At 42.3% G+C, this 12,661-nt stretch overlaps 1 protein-coding gene across 4 annotated transcripts in view; it reads right to left on the bottom strand.

Moving 5' to 3' along the window:
• The window catches only part of hydin (HYDIN axonemal central pair apparatus protein), a 56,026-nt gene that overhangs the window by 15,059 nt on the left and 28,306 nt on the right, over nucleotides 1–12,661 (bottom strand). For 3 of the 4 annotated variants that reach the window (XM_027273045.1, XM_019276140.2, XM_027273046.1), the window contains 31 exons: nucleotides 11,822–12,043; nucleotides 11,552–11,726; nucleotides 10,916–11,046; nucleotides 9,490–9,617; nucleotides 8,992–9,128; nucleotides 8,506–8,627; nucleotides 8,021–8,134; nucleotides 7,583–7,663; nucleotides 7,316–7,465; nucleotides 6,934–7,173; nucleotides 6,665–6,794; nucleotides 6,445–6,555; nucleotides 6,145–6,315; nucleotides 5,897–6,061; nucleotides 5,544–5,740; nucleotides 5,307–5,381; nucleotides 4,890–5,073; nucleotides 4,636–4,777; nucleotides 3,802–3,964; nucleotides 3,614–3,707; nucleotides 3,418–3,500; nucleotides 3,103–3,228; nucleotides 2,892–3,000; nucleotides 2,617–2,729; nucleotides 2,317–2,472; nucleotides 1,853–2,065; nucleotides 1,537–1,740; nucleotides 1,245–1,444; nucleotides 962–1,144; nucleotides 258–377; nucleotides 10–169 (listed from right to left, as the gene is read on the bottom strand). In XM_027273045.1, the coding sequence (XP_027128846.1) occupies nucleotides 10–169; nucleotides 258–377; nucleotides 962–1,144; nucleotides 1,245–1,444; nucleotides 1,537–1,740; nucleotides 1,853–2,065; nucleotides 2,317–2,472; nucleotides 2,617–2,729; nucleotides 2,892–3,000; nucleotides 3,103–3,228; nucleotides 3,418–3,500; nucleotides 3,614–3,707; nucleotides 3,802–3,964; nucleotides 4,636–4,777; nucleotides 4,890–5,073; nucleotides 5,307–5,381; nucleotides 5,544–5,740; nucleotides 5,897–6,061; nucleotides 6,145–6,315; nucleotides 6,445–6,555; nucleotides 6,665–6,794; nucleotides 6,934–7,173; nucleotides 7,316–7,465; nucleotides 7,583–7,663; nucleotides 8,021–8,134; nucleotides 8,506–8,627; nucleotides 8,992–9,128; nucleotides 9,490–9,617; nucleotides 10,916–11,046; nucleotides 11,552–11,726; nucleotides 11,822–12,043 (4,599 nt within the window). The remainder of the gene's footprint in view (nucleotides 1–9; nucleotides 170–257; nucleotides 378–961; nucleotides 1,145–1,244; nucleotides 1,445–1,536; nucleotides 1,741–1,852; nucleotides 2,066–2,316; nucleotides 2,473–2,616; nucleotides 2,730–2,891; nucleotides 3,001–3,102; nucleotides 3,229–3,417; nucleotides 3,501–3,613; nucleotides 3,708–3,801; nucleotides 3,965–4,635; nucleotides 4,778–4,889; nucleotides 5,074–5,306; nucleotides 5,382–5,543; nucleotides 5,741–5,896; nucleotides 6,062–6,144; nucleotides 6,316–6,444; nucleotides 6,556–6,664; nucleotides 6,795–6,933; nucleotides 7,174–7,315; nucleotides 7,466–7,582; nucleotides 7,664–8,020; nucleotides 8,135–8,505; nucleotides 8,628–8,991; nucleotides 9,129–9,489; nucleotides 9,618–10,915; nucleotides 11,047–11,551; nucleotides 11,727–11,821; nucleotides 12,044–12,661) is intronic. The other variant, XM_027273044.1, reaches the window with a different exon arrangement.

The raw sequence follows: 12,661 nt of genomic DNA on the forward strand, positions 1-12,661 counted from the left end.
CGGTGGTACCTGTTTCTGGTCAGGTTTGAGAGTCATGGCTGGGGGGTCCAACAGATATGTTGTAGCCTGGGTATCATGCTGGAAACGGAACTGGACCTCAGCCTCCAGACCTGAGTTGTTATGAATCACCAGTCTCTCTGTGTTTTCCGGGTACTTATTTTCCTTGTATCTACACAAACACAGACGTATTTAAAAAATACAAAGACTGATGACTGAACGCACACTAATCCATTCACTGCTGTCATTCTGCCTCTCACCTGTCTCTGTTCTTGCCACAGAGTAACGGTCCAAACTCAAAACATCCAGGTTTGATCAGGTAAGTCTTCTGGATCCCTTCTTCCATTCGTGGCGCCCTCTTACTGAGGGCAAAAAGAGTCCTGGGAAAACCACATATGATAACTTAGTCATCCTCTCTGCAGTGAACAATAGTGTTAATGCTTTACTATAAATAGTTTTGTTTTATTAAAAGAAACAATAGCAACAGTTTTACACCATGGCCTACCAGCAACAGACATAATAGTGTGTTGTTACTGAAGAAAAAGAATCGCAATAGCCTGCAAACCGACATAAGCAGAGAACTTTCCCCTGCTGAATATTTGCTTGTTTGGGCTACAAGCTGACGTGCAGGACCAGATGTGTGCATGTTTGTAGGTTTGATTGTAGGTTTGTAAGCTTAAGTGGATAGTTGTTCTTGTGTAGCTGCTGCTGTCTGGCTCAGTGTGATGTTTCTGTGATGAAATGCTGGTGTGAGTCCTTTATGCAAAGGTTTGACAGGCTCTACTGAAACGTGTCACGTCACAGAGAACTAACAAAATCGAGGTCACATCATGAAACTGAAAAAATATCAAATATAATTTATTTTCCTTCTGGTTTCAGAAAAGAAAACACACAGTGTGGCAAAGGAATGATACAATTACATTTCAGTTCACTTTTAATCTTTAAAATCTAAAATTGGACTCACCTGTAGTCTCTGCAGATGGAGGGGTAGGTGCAAACTCCTCTGCAGAGCAGCTGGTATTGTCTCTGAGTTCCCAGTAGCTCAAAGCTGAAGGTTTGCTCGAACTTCCCTGGAGAGTCTGTGTAGAACCAGATCCTCAGAACCACCTCATCATTGGCTGGGATGACCCAACGAAATTTTGTCAGGCTGCACATGAATTCATGCACAAACACACGCGCTTAGTAAAATAAGAACAACAAAGCAAAGATCTTGAATGTGTGTGTGTGTGTGTGTGTGTTCCCCTTGCCTCTGTTTGCGTATCAGCTCTAAGGTTTCTTGGTGTTGGTCTTGTGTTGATTTGCTGCAGTCAGACGTAGAGGAGACACGTAACAGTGTTCGTTTTTTGGTCCTCTGACTCTCTCTGCTCTTCTTTTCTTGCTCCTTTGTTACTGCACTCTCCCTGCTGCTCTTGCTACGAGTTTTGGAAGGTGTTACCGCTGCCCCTTCCTTTAATGTGCACACGCCATTATCACCGTTAAACACCATTATCATAAACTGGTAGCAGATGAATTATCAGCACTAGTTATTCTTATCATTACCTTTCCAACTGATGCTTGTAAATTTTCCCCTGAATCTTTCTTCTCCTCATCCTCGTCCTGCCCCGAGGGAACCAGGAAGGTGAAACAGTCACAGCTGAGTTGACTCTTAGACTGCTCCCTGTTTTTGGGGAAAGGAACTATAGAGAAGGTGGTGGGTGGAGGGATGGGTGGGCCACTGGGTCCCAACCCCAAATTATCTAACACCTAATGAGACCAAAGGAGATAGGGAAACAGATTAAGAAGTAATAAGCAGATTTTTGGAATGACACCAGTAAATTATGCAAGCAACAAAACCATAAAAACCAGGCAGCCATACCTCGTCCAGTGGAGGCAGGACGCTGCCTTTTAGCATCTCTGTGGCACTCGGGTAGTCTTTGCTTGTTACATTCAGCACAAGGTGAGGGATGACGTACTGCTGAGACACCTCGTCTCCTGACTTGCCTGCTTCAACTGGTACAGCTGTGGCACTGGGCATCGGAGACAAGATCTTGCTATTGGCTTTCTTGCTCCTCTTGCCAACAGGAGGAGTCTGTGTGCAAAGGATAAAAAAAAAAACACAACATAACAAACATCTAATTAGATAATTCAGTACTTCTGTAGCAACCATTTCTTGGGTTTGGGCCACTCCAGTGTTGACAATGTTGCAGGCAGCAGTTTGGGAGGGGATAAAGGAGAAAAACGTCATTCCCCCAATTTGCCAGGCAGTGTTAATGTCAATTTTAAATACAAAAGAAAACAAACAGGATACGAGAGAATTCAACTGACAGTCAGCAAACTCGCCTGTTTCTCCGTCACCACTTCCTCTGACCCTTCTTCGCTGGGTAGCGGGACCAGCAACGAGCCCTGGGCTCGGTCCCAGTGCCGCAGGATGTGCTCCACCTGTTCCTGACTCTGCTCATACACACTAAACTGAGACTGCAGCTCATCCACAGTGGACTGGAATAGGAATCAAGGGTGGGACAGCAGAAACAGCAAGAAGATTACAGATATGTCGCTAACATAACATTAATAGTGTAATGAAAGGAGTCAGTAGTGACACTAAATGCTCACGGGGTTGACTTTGCTCCTTGATAAACTCACCATTTCTCCCTCCAGTTTTTCTGCAGATTGAGGAGCCTCTGCCTGTAATTTCTTGGCTTCATCTGTCTTCTTCTGTGAAGGATCAGCTGCTTTGCTCTGATGCACTATATTAGCTGAGAGGACCAATAATAACACATGGGTGAATTTTTGATTTAATTAATGAACAGCTGTCACTTAAATGTGACTTAATTAATTCAGGAAACCTCATGAGGAGTTAAATCTTGAGACAGAAAATGTAAGAAATCAGATTAAACTGTGTGTATGATCAGCTGTACATTTGCTTGCATCTCCATTTAAATGTTCCGTTTGCTCTTTTGCATCCAGCTGTGGCTCTTTAGGGGGATTTGGGGGAGACGTCCGATGACTTTCCAGCGCAACTGCTGGCTGGAGAAAAAATAAAACAAAACAAATAAAAAAATCCATGATTGACAAACTGTGTATGTGTGAATCTGGTTTAGTGGAATTTAACGTCATAGGTGTCAATACCTCCTTTTCAGCAGACGGGCTCTTTTTCACTGAAGCTTCTTTATTGTCCATCTCTGCTCCGCTGTTTATACTTTTCTTCACCTCTTTTTCTTTTTTTAGCTTCTTCATCTCTGCAGTTTCTGAGCTCTGACATACGATCACAAACATGTCAGGTATAAATGCAAAGTGACATTTGTTTGTGAACATCATCAGATTATGTAGCAGTATATAAATCCACATATCCATAATTCCATTTGTAGTCTTTCTTTTGTACCAAAGGAGTAACAGTACATTGTGTAGCAGTGAAGTTGCAGTGTCTCTTGGCAGTAAATGTACCTTTTCTCTCTCCAGCTTCTCTATGGGTTGTGGGGAACCTGCATGCAATGCTGGGTTTTGTTCTGACTGCTTGCCATGATGCACTTGTAGTAGCAAAGAGAACCATATGTCAGCAGCTAACCAACCAGATTACAGTGTATTACCATCATTTATGTCGTGTGATTCACATTTACTGGGGACTAGTTCAGAAGTGCACCTTCATTTGAGTTTTGTTGCTCTCTTACGTCCACTAGGGACTCTTTAGAGGTGTTACAGGGAGACGTCCTCTGCCTGTTCAATGCCTCACTTGACTGGAGAAGACATTAAAGAAATACATTTCATGATCACTGGTTGGGATATTAAGTGTGTGTTTCTGTGTGCTAAAGGGAACGTAGGAGTGCTGACCTGCTTTCCCTCCAGCAAACTCCTCTTCCGTAGCAATTCCTTAGAATCTAAAGAACTCTTTCCAGCCTTTTTGCTCTTCTTCTTCAACTCCTCTTCTCTCAACCTCTTCATCTCTTCCTGTTGCCTCTTTTCTTCCTGCTCCTTCTCCATTCTCTCAAGCTCCCTTACAACACAGGTGCACACACAAGTACAGATATACACACATGCACAGCAAGAAAATCTGGATAATAAAATGAGAGATCCAGTCTGATATTGACCTATTATCTGTCGCTCTTGATTCAACAACTGTGTTCTTCTTGCATAAGGATTCAATTCAAAATCCAAAAGGTTTAAAAAATTAACAAAATAGTGTCCAACACTTAATAAACAGTGGGCCTCAAGAAAGAACCCCCTCACTAGATTAACATAAAGATTTGTACAGTACAAGTATAAATCATATTTCCTTAGTTCCTCTTAGATTTGATCAATTTTATTGATATATTTCTATACTAATGTACTGTATGTATACATGTGAGTACACGTGTATACATACATCCCTCATATTTGTCATGGAAAGATGTTTTTTAGCATTTAAATTCATGTCCCATTCCTTGTACATGACCGTAACAGCACAATGCTGGTTTGTTGACACAGAACTGCCTGCTGTACTAATATTTTTAATTGTTTTGGGTCTTCTTACAGCCCTACTGATACTTCTAAACGTGTTATCTTTGTGTCTGCTGATTTCTGACAGCAGGACTAGAAGCTCTGTGGTGTAGAACTCTTCTTTTTAATCTGTAGCAACATTTTTGTGACAGAAACTGGCCTAACAACGCAGAGGCTTCCAGTCAGTACCTGAGTTTCTTCTGTCTGAGCTTCTCTCGATGCCAATGGACAATACGCTCCTTCTCCTCTTCTGGCAGAGCGTCATACTCTTCGTCATCCAGCTCCTGCAGCCACTTTTCCTCCCTCTCAGCTTTCTCTTTCTCCAGAGCCTCTGAAGGACACGCGCAGACAGTTCCACACTCCATATGAGTAGACTTTAATGAGTTCTGCCCTCTGGATGTAAGATTTTGTGTACGTTGCATGTGAGCTGATGCATTTTTTACCCTCGGTTTCTCTCTGTGCTCTCTCCCGTGCCTTCAGGGCAGCGTAGGAGTCAGACAAGTTGACTACATAGATGTGTTTGCGGTTATTAAGTGCCTTGAGAACAACTTGCAGCGTGCTTGCCACTGACTGAGTGTACACAGACTCCAGGCTGCTGATCACGATGCCACGGTAGCAATCTTTCAGCTGTTCTCATGACGGCGGCACCAACAGTAATGAAAATGACAAGACAAAGAGAGCAAACACGAAAAGACACACGTCAAACATAGATAAACACAAACACTACATATGATATCTGCAAGTACAAGAACAAATAGGATGTCTGCATGTAGCATGACTGCAGTCTTTCTACTTTCTACTTTCTACTTCTAAGCCTGCTATCTTTTCTCTTTCGAAAGGGAAAAAGCGTGACAGCTGACCTGCAATCTTTCCGCCAGGATATCAACGAGTAGCTGTTCAGGCAAGAGATTTCTGAGTGAAGTCACGTCTCCTCCCTGAAGCGAAAAACACACCAAAGGAATTGATTATTGCTTGCAAAGGTAGATGTATCAAATAGGTTCATACCCTCCATTTATACAGTATGTATGTTTCCAGTTCCCAAACCTGGACTACAGCAGTTAAACAGCCTGTAGGCTAGAGAACTTAAGTAAATGTACCAGGCAAAGAGCAAGGTGTTCAACGCTTTCAGACTGCTGAGGAGCCTCCTTGGAGTTATTTGTACTGCAGCTGTCTTTGCTGGGTTTTGGAAGTTCTTCCACGTTGTGATGAGGTGCTTGATTAGACTTTGGAGCTGGATCTGAGGCCTTAAGATCTGCTGCAGGTCCCAGGTCTGTGATTTCTTCAGTGGCTTGCTCTGGAAGCAGAATTATTTTTACCTTCATTCATCACTTTAAACCGAAACACTATGCTGCTCTGCAGTATCCTGTCCAACTACAGGAGATGTATCATGCTCCGTTACAAACACAAAGCTGTCCTCCACAAACATAAATGCACAACATGTCATGTTTACCAGCTATCCTCTCAGCGTACTGCGCAGCAGCAGAGTCAAAGATTTGCCTTGCAGTCAGGCTAACAGGTGAAGTGCCGTTCATCAGCACATCTGTAACCACAGCATCGACACTCAGGCACGCCCCGCTGTAGTGACGCGCCAGAGCAGCCGCTGTGCTGCCCTTATCTGGAAAAAGAGGACACACTAACTGAGTATGGTGATTGGTGTGGTGATGTTTTTTAGCCTAAAAACTTTATTTAATGCTTCACCTATCAGTGGGGCTCCATATATAATGATAGCGATGCCTCTGCGGTTGCGTGCGGCCAGGCCTTCAGGTGACAGATCGATACACATGTGCCGTGCGATTGCTCTGGAGACGGGGGTCATCTCTAGCTGCCCCAGCCTTTCACTGCTGCCCTCTTTGGTCATTTCTGAAACGACTGAATGTACAAAAGACAGAGAGGAAGCCATTAATTCAAACTTCTCTTCTGGGACAATAAAGTTATCCTCGATTCAATTTGTTCGTCACATATAATCATATAACTAAAAATAATAGTGGTTTTACTGACGTTGTTCAGCTGGTTTCACGCTTGTAGTGTGCATTTCTTCCTCGCTTTCATTTGTCCTCTTTTCTTCATCTGTCCCATTTTCTTTTTCATCCAAGTCTTCCTTCAGCTCTGCTGCACACATGTAGATTAGATTAAAACAGGTATGCACCGATACAGCATACAGCCAGCTACAGGTACTGTATATGATTTTGGTGCTTTTTAGTTTGCCTGAAGCTACTACCATCATTTTTCAGCTGGGAGCAATGCTCCGTGTAGTAGTCGAGCAGTTCTTGGGGGAGACTTTCACCGGGGACCCTGGGAGGCAGCAATAATCTGTTGTTCTCATCATAACCCTGCATCAGACGCAGGATCTACATGGCATGAAGCCATGGGAAAAGACAGGGGAGGGAGAAAGAAACCAGATAGAAGAAAATCAAATGTTGATCTATGTACGTATATGTATCCTCTCTCTTTCTTATCCTTTCACAATCATACCTAGCTAATAGCTACCTTTTCTTCCTCGAGATACTGTGTGTCCAACTCCAGGGAGTAGAACTCAATGGGGAAAGAGCAAGGGTTCCTGACGACGACCTTGGCTTCAATCTCAGTGCTGACAGGCAGGCAAGGCCCCAGCTCCAGCACAGGGGGGCAGAAATCGAGTTGTGGCTCCTCGCCCTGCCCCTGGGCTGTAAGGAACACCTGCTGGGTGCTGTCAGCCACACTGACCACTAGCTGCCTGCTGTAAGCATGCTGCAAATACATGTATAATAAGTCACTGTCCTTTATTTTGTAACCACTGTTTCATTCAAACATTTCATACAAGAAGTAACCCATGTAATGCAATGCTGCTCTACTACGCACTGTGCCAAACCCTGAGATCAATTCCTTTTACCTCCTCAGCAGGACTGAATTTTATTTGGACATTGACTCGTTCACCAGGCAACAGCAGGCCAGAGCTGGGAATCATCTCAAACACCACTGGAGGTGGTCGCCGCTCCTGCAAGACCTTTTTACGCTCGTAGAGAGGCAGGAACTTATCTACCTGAATGAAACCAAGACCAGAGACAGATATCACACTAATGAAGTTTGTATTTTTCTCTTTTGGTTTCCTAAATCTAAAGATAATGTTTTTTTTCATAGACAGTGACAAGTGTTGTACCTTTTTGAAAGGCTTCACCTCCTCAGCTATGCTCCAGTAGCAGGGCACAGATTCGTGATTTACCAGCTGTATTGTCCTCATCTGTTGGGAAAGATTGCGTAACACAAGGTTTAGAGCAAGCACCATTTTAGCTTCGTGATTTGACGTCTTAAAAGATGTGCAACCGCAACCAGGTTTAGGCACTTAGCATATCAGCTTAGTAAGACTTTGGAAAAGACCGATATAACCTGATCTGACCACAAGAGAGCGCCACAGTGAGGTGGCATACTGGTCTCTCATTAGTGCCCCTCATGTGTTACACAGCTTTGTGCTTCCACCTACTTTCACATTCCTTTGGCATGTTGATAACAAAAAGTAAATAAAAATGAGCATTAAAAGTACATTTCTATTAAATCATACGACACAACAAGGAGCCTTTGTTATCATGCTTTACATTACCTGACACATGCCACACTGCACGTTGTCAAATTCCAGTGTATCCGTGGAGACAGTGACGGCCGGAACCGTCAGCACCGCACACAGCCTCACCTGGACCACTGGACCACCAGTGACCTGTGAACAAGAGAAAACAACATCCACTGAAGAAAATGCTTTCATCAGTCTTTTTAATGAAGTTTTATGAAGTAGCTCTCATAGTTCTGACAGTTTGCCGTCACTGGAGGCAAAGTTACATAGATGATTGTTTTTAGTCGGGTTGTAACAGTATTTATAACCGTCCATTCTAGCATGCAGTACTGTACTATTATTAGTATGTTAACGTCAATATTCATACCACAATATAACATGAAACAGCTGTAACCCTAGTTTGTATTGAGCTGCACATATTGGCATTAGATCTCTCCTCTTAGAAACAAGGTCACAATGCTCCTCAACAACAAGGAAGAGATGTTTGTGTGTGTGTGTGTGTGTCTGTCTATGTATACCTGTATCGTCATGACGACACTTATGTCTCCCATATTGGCTCCTTGGGGATCGAACTTAACCGTGAAAGTCTGTGTCTCACCGCAGGGAAGGTTTTTCACTCTTTCAAATTCTGCACTGAAACCTTCGAAGAAGCAACACGACACACTCAAACCGATTTTTCGCTTTATGAAGACAATAAACAACATTTCATGGCATCAAATTATCTTTCCTCTCCTACCACTTTCAGATATAAAGTGATTCACTTATTCACACACAGGACTCAATCTAGGTTTTAGCAGCAGAATAAAAATAAATAAATATTGCTGAGAGTTAGAAGAGAAGATCAATACCACTGTCATATATGTTACATTTAAAGCTGGATCCTGGAACCTTGTACAGTATAGTTGACCTCTGTGCATACTTGTGCTGCAGTGAGCTATCACATGACAGTAAAGGAACACAGATAAAGAAATGAAAACGCCACAGGATGATGATGTATTGCATACCTGTGCCAATTAAATTCTTGCAGTTGGCATGGAAGGACACAGGCACAGACCCTGTGTTTGTGACATTTACGGTGTGACTGAGGACTTTGCCTGGAATGATGGAACCAAAATCCAAAACATACTCCGGAAGCACAAACCTGGGAGGAGTCCAAAGAAGCAGAGGTGGAGACACGGATTAGACTAATTATTATTTATTACATTTTTGGGTTCACATTTTCTTTTTATTTCTGTGGAACACAATTCTTCGTCTTTATAATCAGCTTGATTATTTTACATAATTTGCAGTATGCATTTGTGGGAGTTATCACAATATGATATGAGTGAAAACAGCCAATGACATGTGTTAAGTACCCTGGAACAAAAACATACTCAGCCAGATATAATTCACAAACCCAAACTCTTTGAATTCCACAACACAGTTCTCACTCCCGTCCAGTGAGTGAACCATCTGTTCAGCCAAAGTGTGTGTGTGTGTGTGTGCGCTGTGTTTGAACATACTTGGTAAGTTTGTGCCATTTTCTGGAGGAACCTTGCGAGTCTCTGAGGTCCAGCAGGCCACTGGTCACAGCGAGAGCGTTCTCTTTGACCAGCATTCTCTCAATCTCCATGTGAAGCAGTTCTTCAGACTAGAGGCAGCAGGCAAGAGAGAGGAAAGGAGCGGGTTCGAAGGTAGAAACAATATTAATAATCAAAACTCATTTTAAGATTAAGAAAATTATATTTTCAGATCTAACTGATTTAAGGATTAGGATGGATGATGGTTGATTAAAGCAGAGCTTGCCAGTTCACGTCGCAGACAGCAATGTGCTTTAATGATGATAAATTGTCCACGCACCAGATCATCAACCACTGGTGCAGTAAGGATGTGAACATCACGAGGTGTGATGTCTTACACTAGTCAGAGTGGCAGTTGAAGGTTTCCCCAAATCTGTCTCGTCATAACTCCCCTCAGGGTTTTCCTGAAATTTTCACTTGTCGAGTTTAACTTTACTTTAACCTAGAGGAGAGATCCCTCCTCGGTTGTTTACTTTAAGGTAAGTCTGTAATTAATATAAATATGGCTGATTTGACAAGATGTAACTGAATGTAATGATATCTTACAACATATCAGGGAAGCTTCTGTATCTGTGACACCATTATAGATCTCTTACTATACAAATCATAATTACAGACGTCCTGAATTATCACTCACTGGGCACATTGTAAGAAACTTTTTCTTGATCGGTGTGTCACCCTCTCCCCTTATTTCTATAATAACAACAACAACAAATAGAAAGTCTCTGATGTGTGGGGGTGTTTGTGGATAAAGTGCCAGGTTTTGCACAGGTACTGCAGATTGCCTCTGGGAACACAGTCTTTCATTATCTGCTATGAAAATGCATTTCGTCAAGGATGTTGCTGGGGAAACACAAAAACCTGTGAGTAAATATGGAGGGGATGAGCAGAAAATAGCTATTTCCATTGTAATTCAATGGTTCTTGTCCTCGCCCTGAAAAATCAATACACAGATAAGAAGCAGGGAAAGCCCTGCAGAACAGGCTGGTGACTTACAGCACAGATGTAGAGGCACTGCCTTACCAAAATATATGTAAGCTATATGCAGAATGCTGACAGGATACATAATTTCTTATTACATTTACATGAACACGATAAGCATAAACATATATATGTTATTTACTGTTATGTTAAATTAGTTTTCATCCCTTTGAGTCACTTCATCTTCCTTTACTTCACATGCACTGCACACAGTATGCTTACTAGTGACCTACACGACCACAATATTTAGTAAAAAACTCAATATTTATAACAGAATATGCTTACAAATCAGAATTTTAGATGATTTTTTTTCCTTAATCCTTAAAAATGTTGGAATATGCGAGGTTTTCGTTACATAACAATAATGACGTTCATTTAATTCACTGACGGTGAGTGTGCAGCCGACTTCTGTTGCTGCTCCTCCACCGGTGGTAATTCCATTCGTAAGCTCCCATCTGACTCTATCTGCCTCCACAGCTGTCCGGGCCTGCTGCACCACGTCACTGTAGCACTCCTCCGCTGTGAGGGAATCACAGCCGAGTCACAAATAAAGAGTCGTACATTTGTTACCACAGAGACGTGATCATTAGCGAGACCTGTCATCAGCCGTAAGCTAAGGACTCAGTGCTTATAATTCAACAACAACACTGAAGTGTGCTGCAAGGCAAAAGAGCAAAACACAGATTAGCTCGGTTTTGTAGTTTACACCATTCTCACAATTTCCTTATGGGGATCAATAAACTATTACATTACACTGTAAGCACTTTTTCTGTTTACTCACTTTGACTAAGTTTTAAATTCTCTGTTCCTGTGCACAGAGAACACTTCTTTTCAGTGACACCATAATTGCATTTGGGCAAACAGAATCAATAATCAATATAGCTGTTAGTCGGTTGCAGATACTGTTTGTGATTTTGGCTAAAAGGATGATAATTATAATACGTAACAAACTGCTATGTTGCACTGTAAATGTTATATATAAATATGAGCATGTCTGTGTGTATGAGTGCATGTCTATGCGTACACAGGTTTTGTGGCAAGTTCAGGATGATTCTTGGGAACACTCCCTCTCCGGTCAGAGTGATGTCCTGTGGTTCCAGGTAAGCCACCTGCAGCTGAAGACGCTTCTTAAACGCCTCAGGGACGCCCGGGAGGTAGAGCACACACAGACATTTCTCCTCACCAGCATCAATGTAACCCTAACACACACACACACACACACAAACTGGTAAAAAATATCTTTTACATAATCGATGACCCTCCCACGTCTGAAATAGTCCCAAGATGAACTCACCGCGGCGGGGACGACTCTGGGCCGGCCAGGTGTGACCTCCAGTCCATTCTCATCTTGCTGCTGTACATATGGCTGCTGCTCGGCGTCTTCCAGGACCTTCCTCTGTTCTCCTTCCTCCTCATCTGCCTTTTCTTCTCTTTGAGGATCTATGATGCTGAATTTGAAGCCCAACCTTCCAGTGTTCCTAAGAATCACCTCTGCTTCCGCTACATGATCAAACAGCTGGAAGGAAAAATAGAGATATTGAGAGAAAAGAGGCAACACTGGTTTTTAGACTGTCACTGTCGGTTATTTTCATGGAGCTAGGTCGGTACTGTAAAGACAAACCAGGGAAGTGTTACAAAAATTGAACTGTTCAGAGTAGGTCACTTAAAGGAGGTTTATTTCAGGACATATATCATAACTAATACGGATAATTTAATAAAACAACAACAGAGAGCACCGAAAGTGAGAGTGAGAAAGGATAGTGCTGAACAGACAGGAAGGTCAGAGACACGTTCTGCTGAATCACTCATTTCAACTAAATAAAAATCAATATGTCCTTGTTTTGAATATCAATGATAACTGGTTTGGATGTCTTGCATACTTAAAGAGGGGGTGGGAGTGCAAAAGACTCTAACATTCAAAGTTAATGTGAGTTCTCTCATCAGTCTAGTGTGTAAAAAAAAGTTTCAACACCACTCTGAACAGTAGATATTACGTCTTTATATTATATATGACGTACAAGTGCTTATTTGTCCCTCAGCATAGACTCAGTGTTAATAAATAAAAGTGGAATGGGCAAACAAAAAGCAGCAAACATGTCATCATCCACAAACATCACAAACAAATCTGTCACAG

The sequence above is a fragment of the Larimichthys crocea genome, chromosome XXI (assembly GCF_000972845.2).
Source record: "Larimichthys crocea isolate SSNF chromosome XXI, L_crocea_2.0, whole genome shotgun sequence".
NCBI classification, from domain to species: Eukaryota; Metazoa; Chordata; class Actinopteri; family Sciaenidae; genus Larimichthys; species Larimichthys crocea.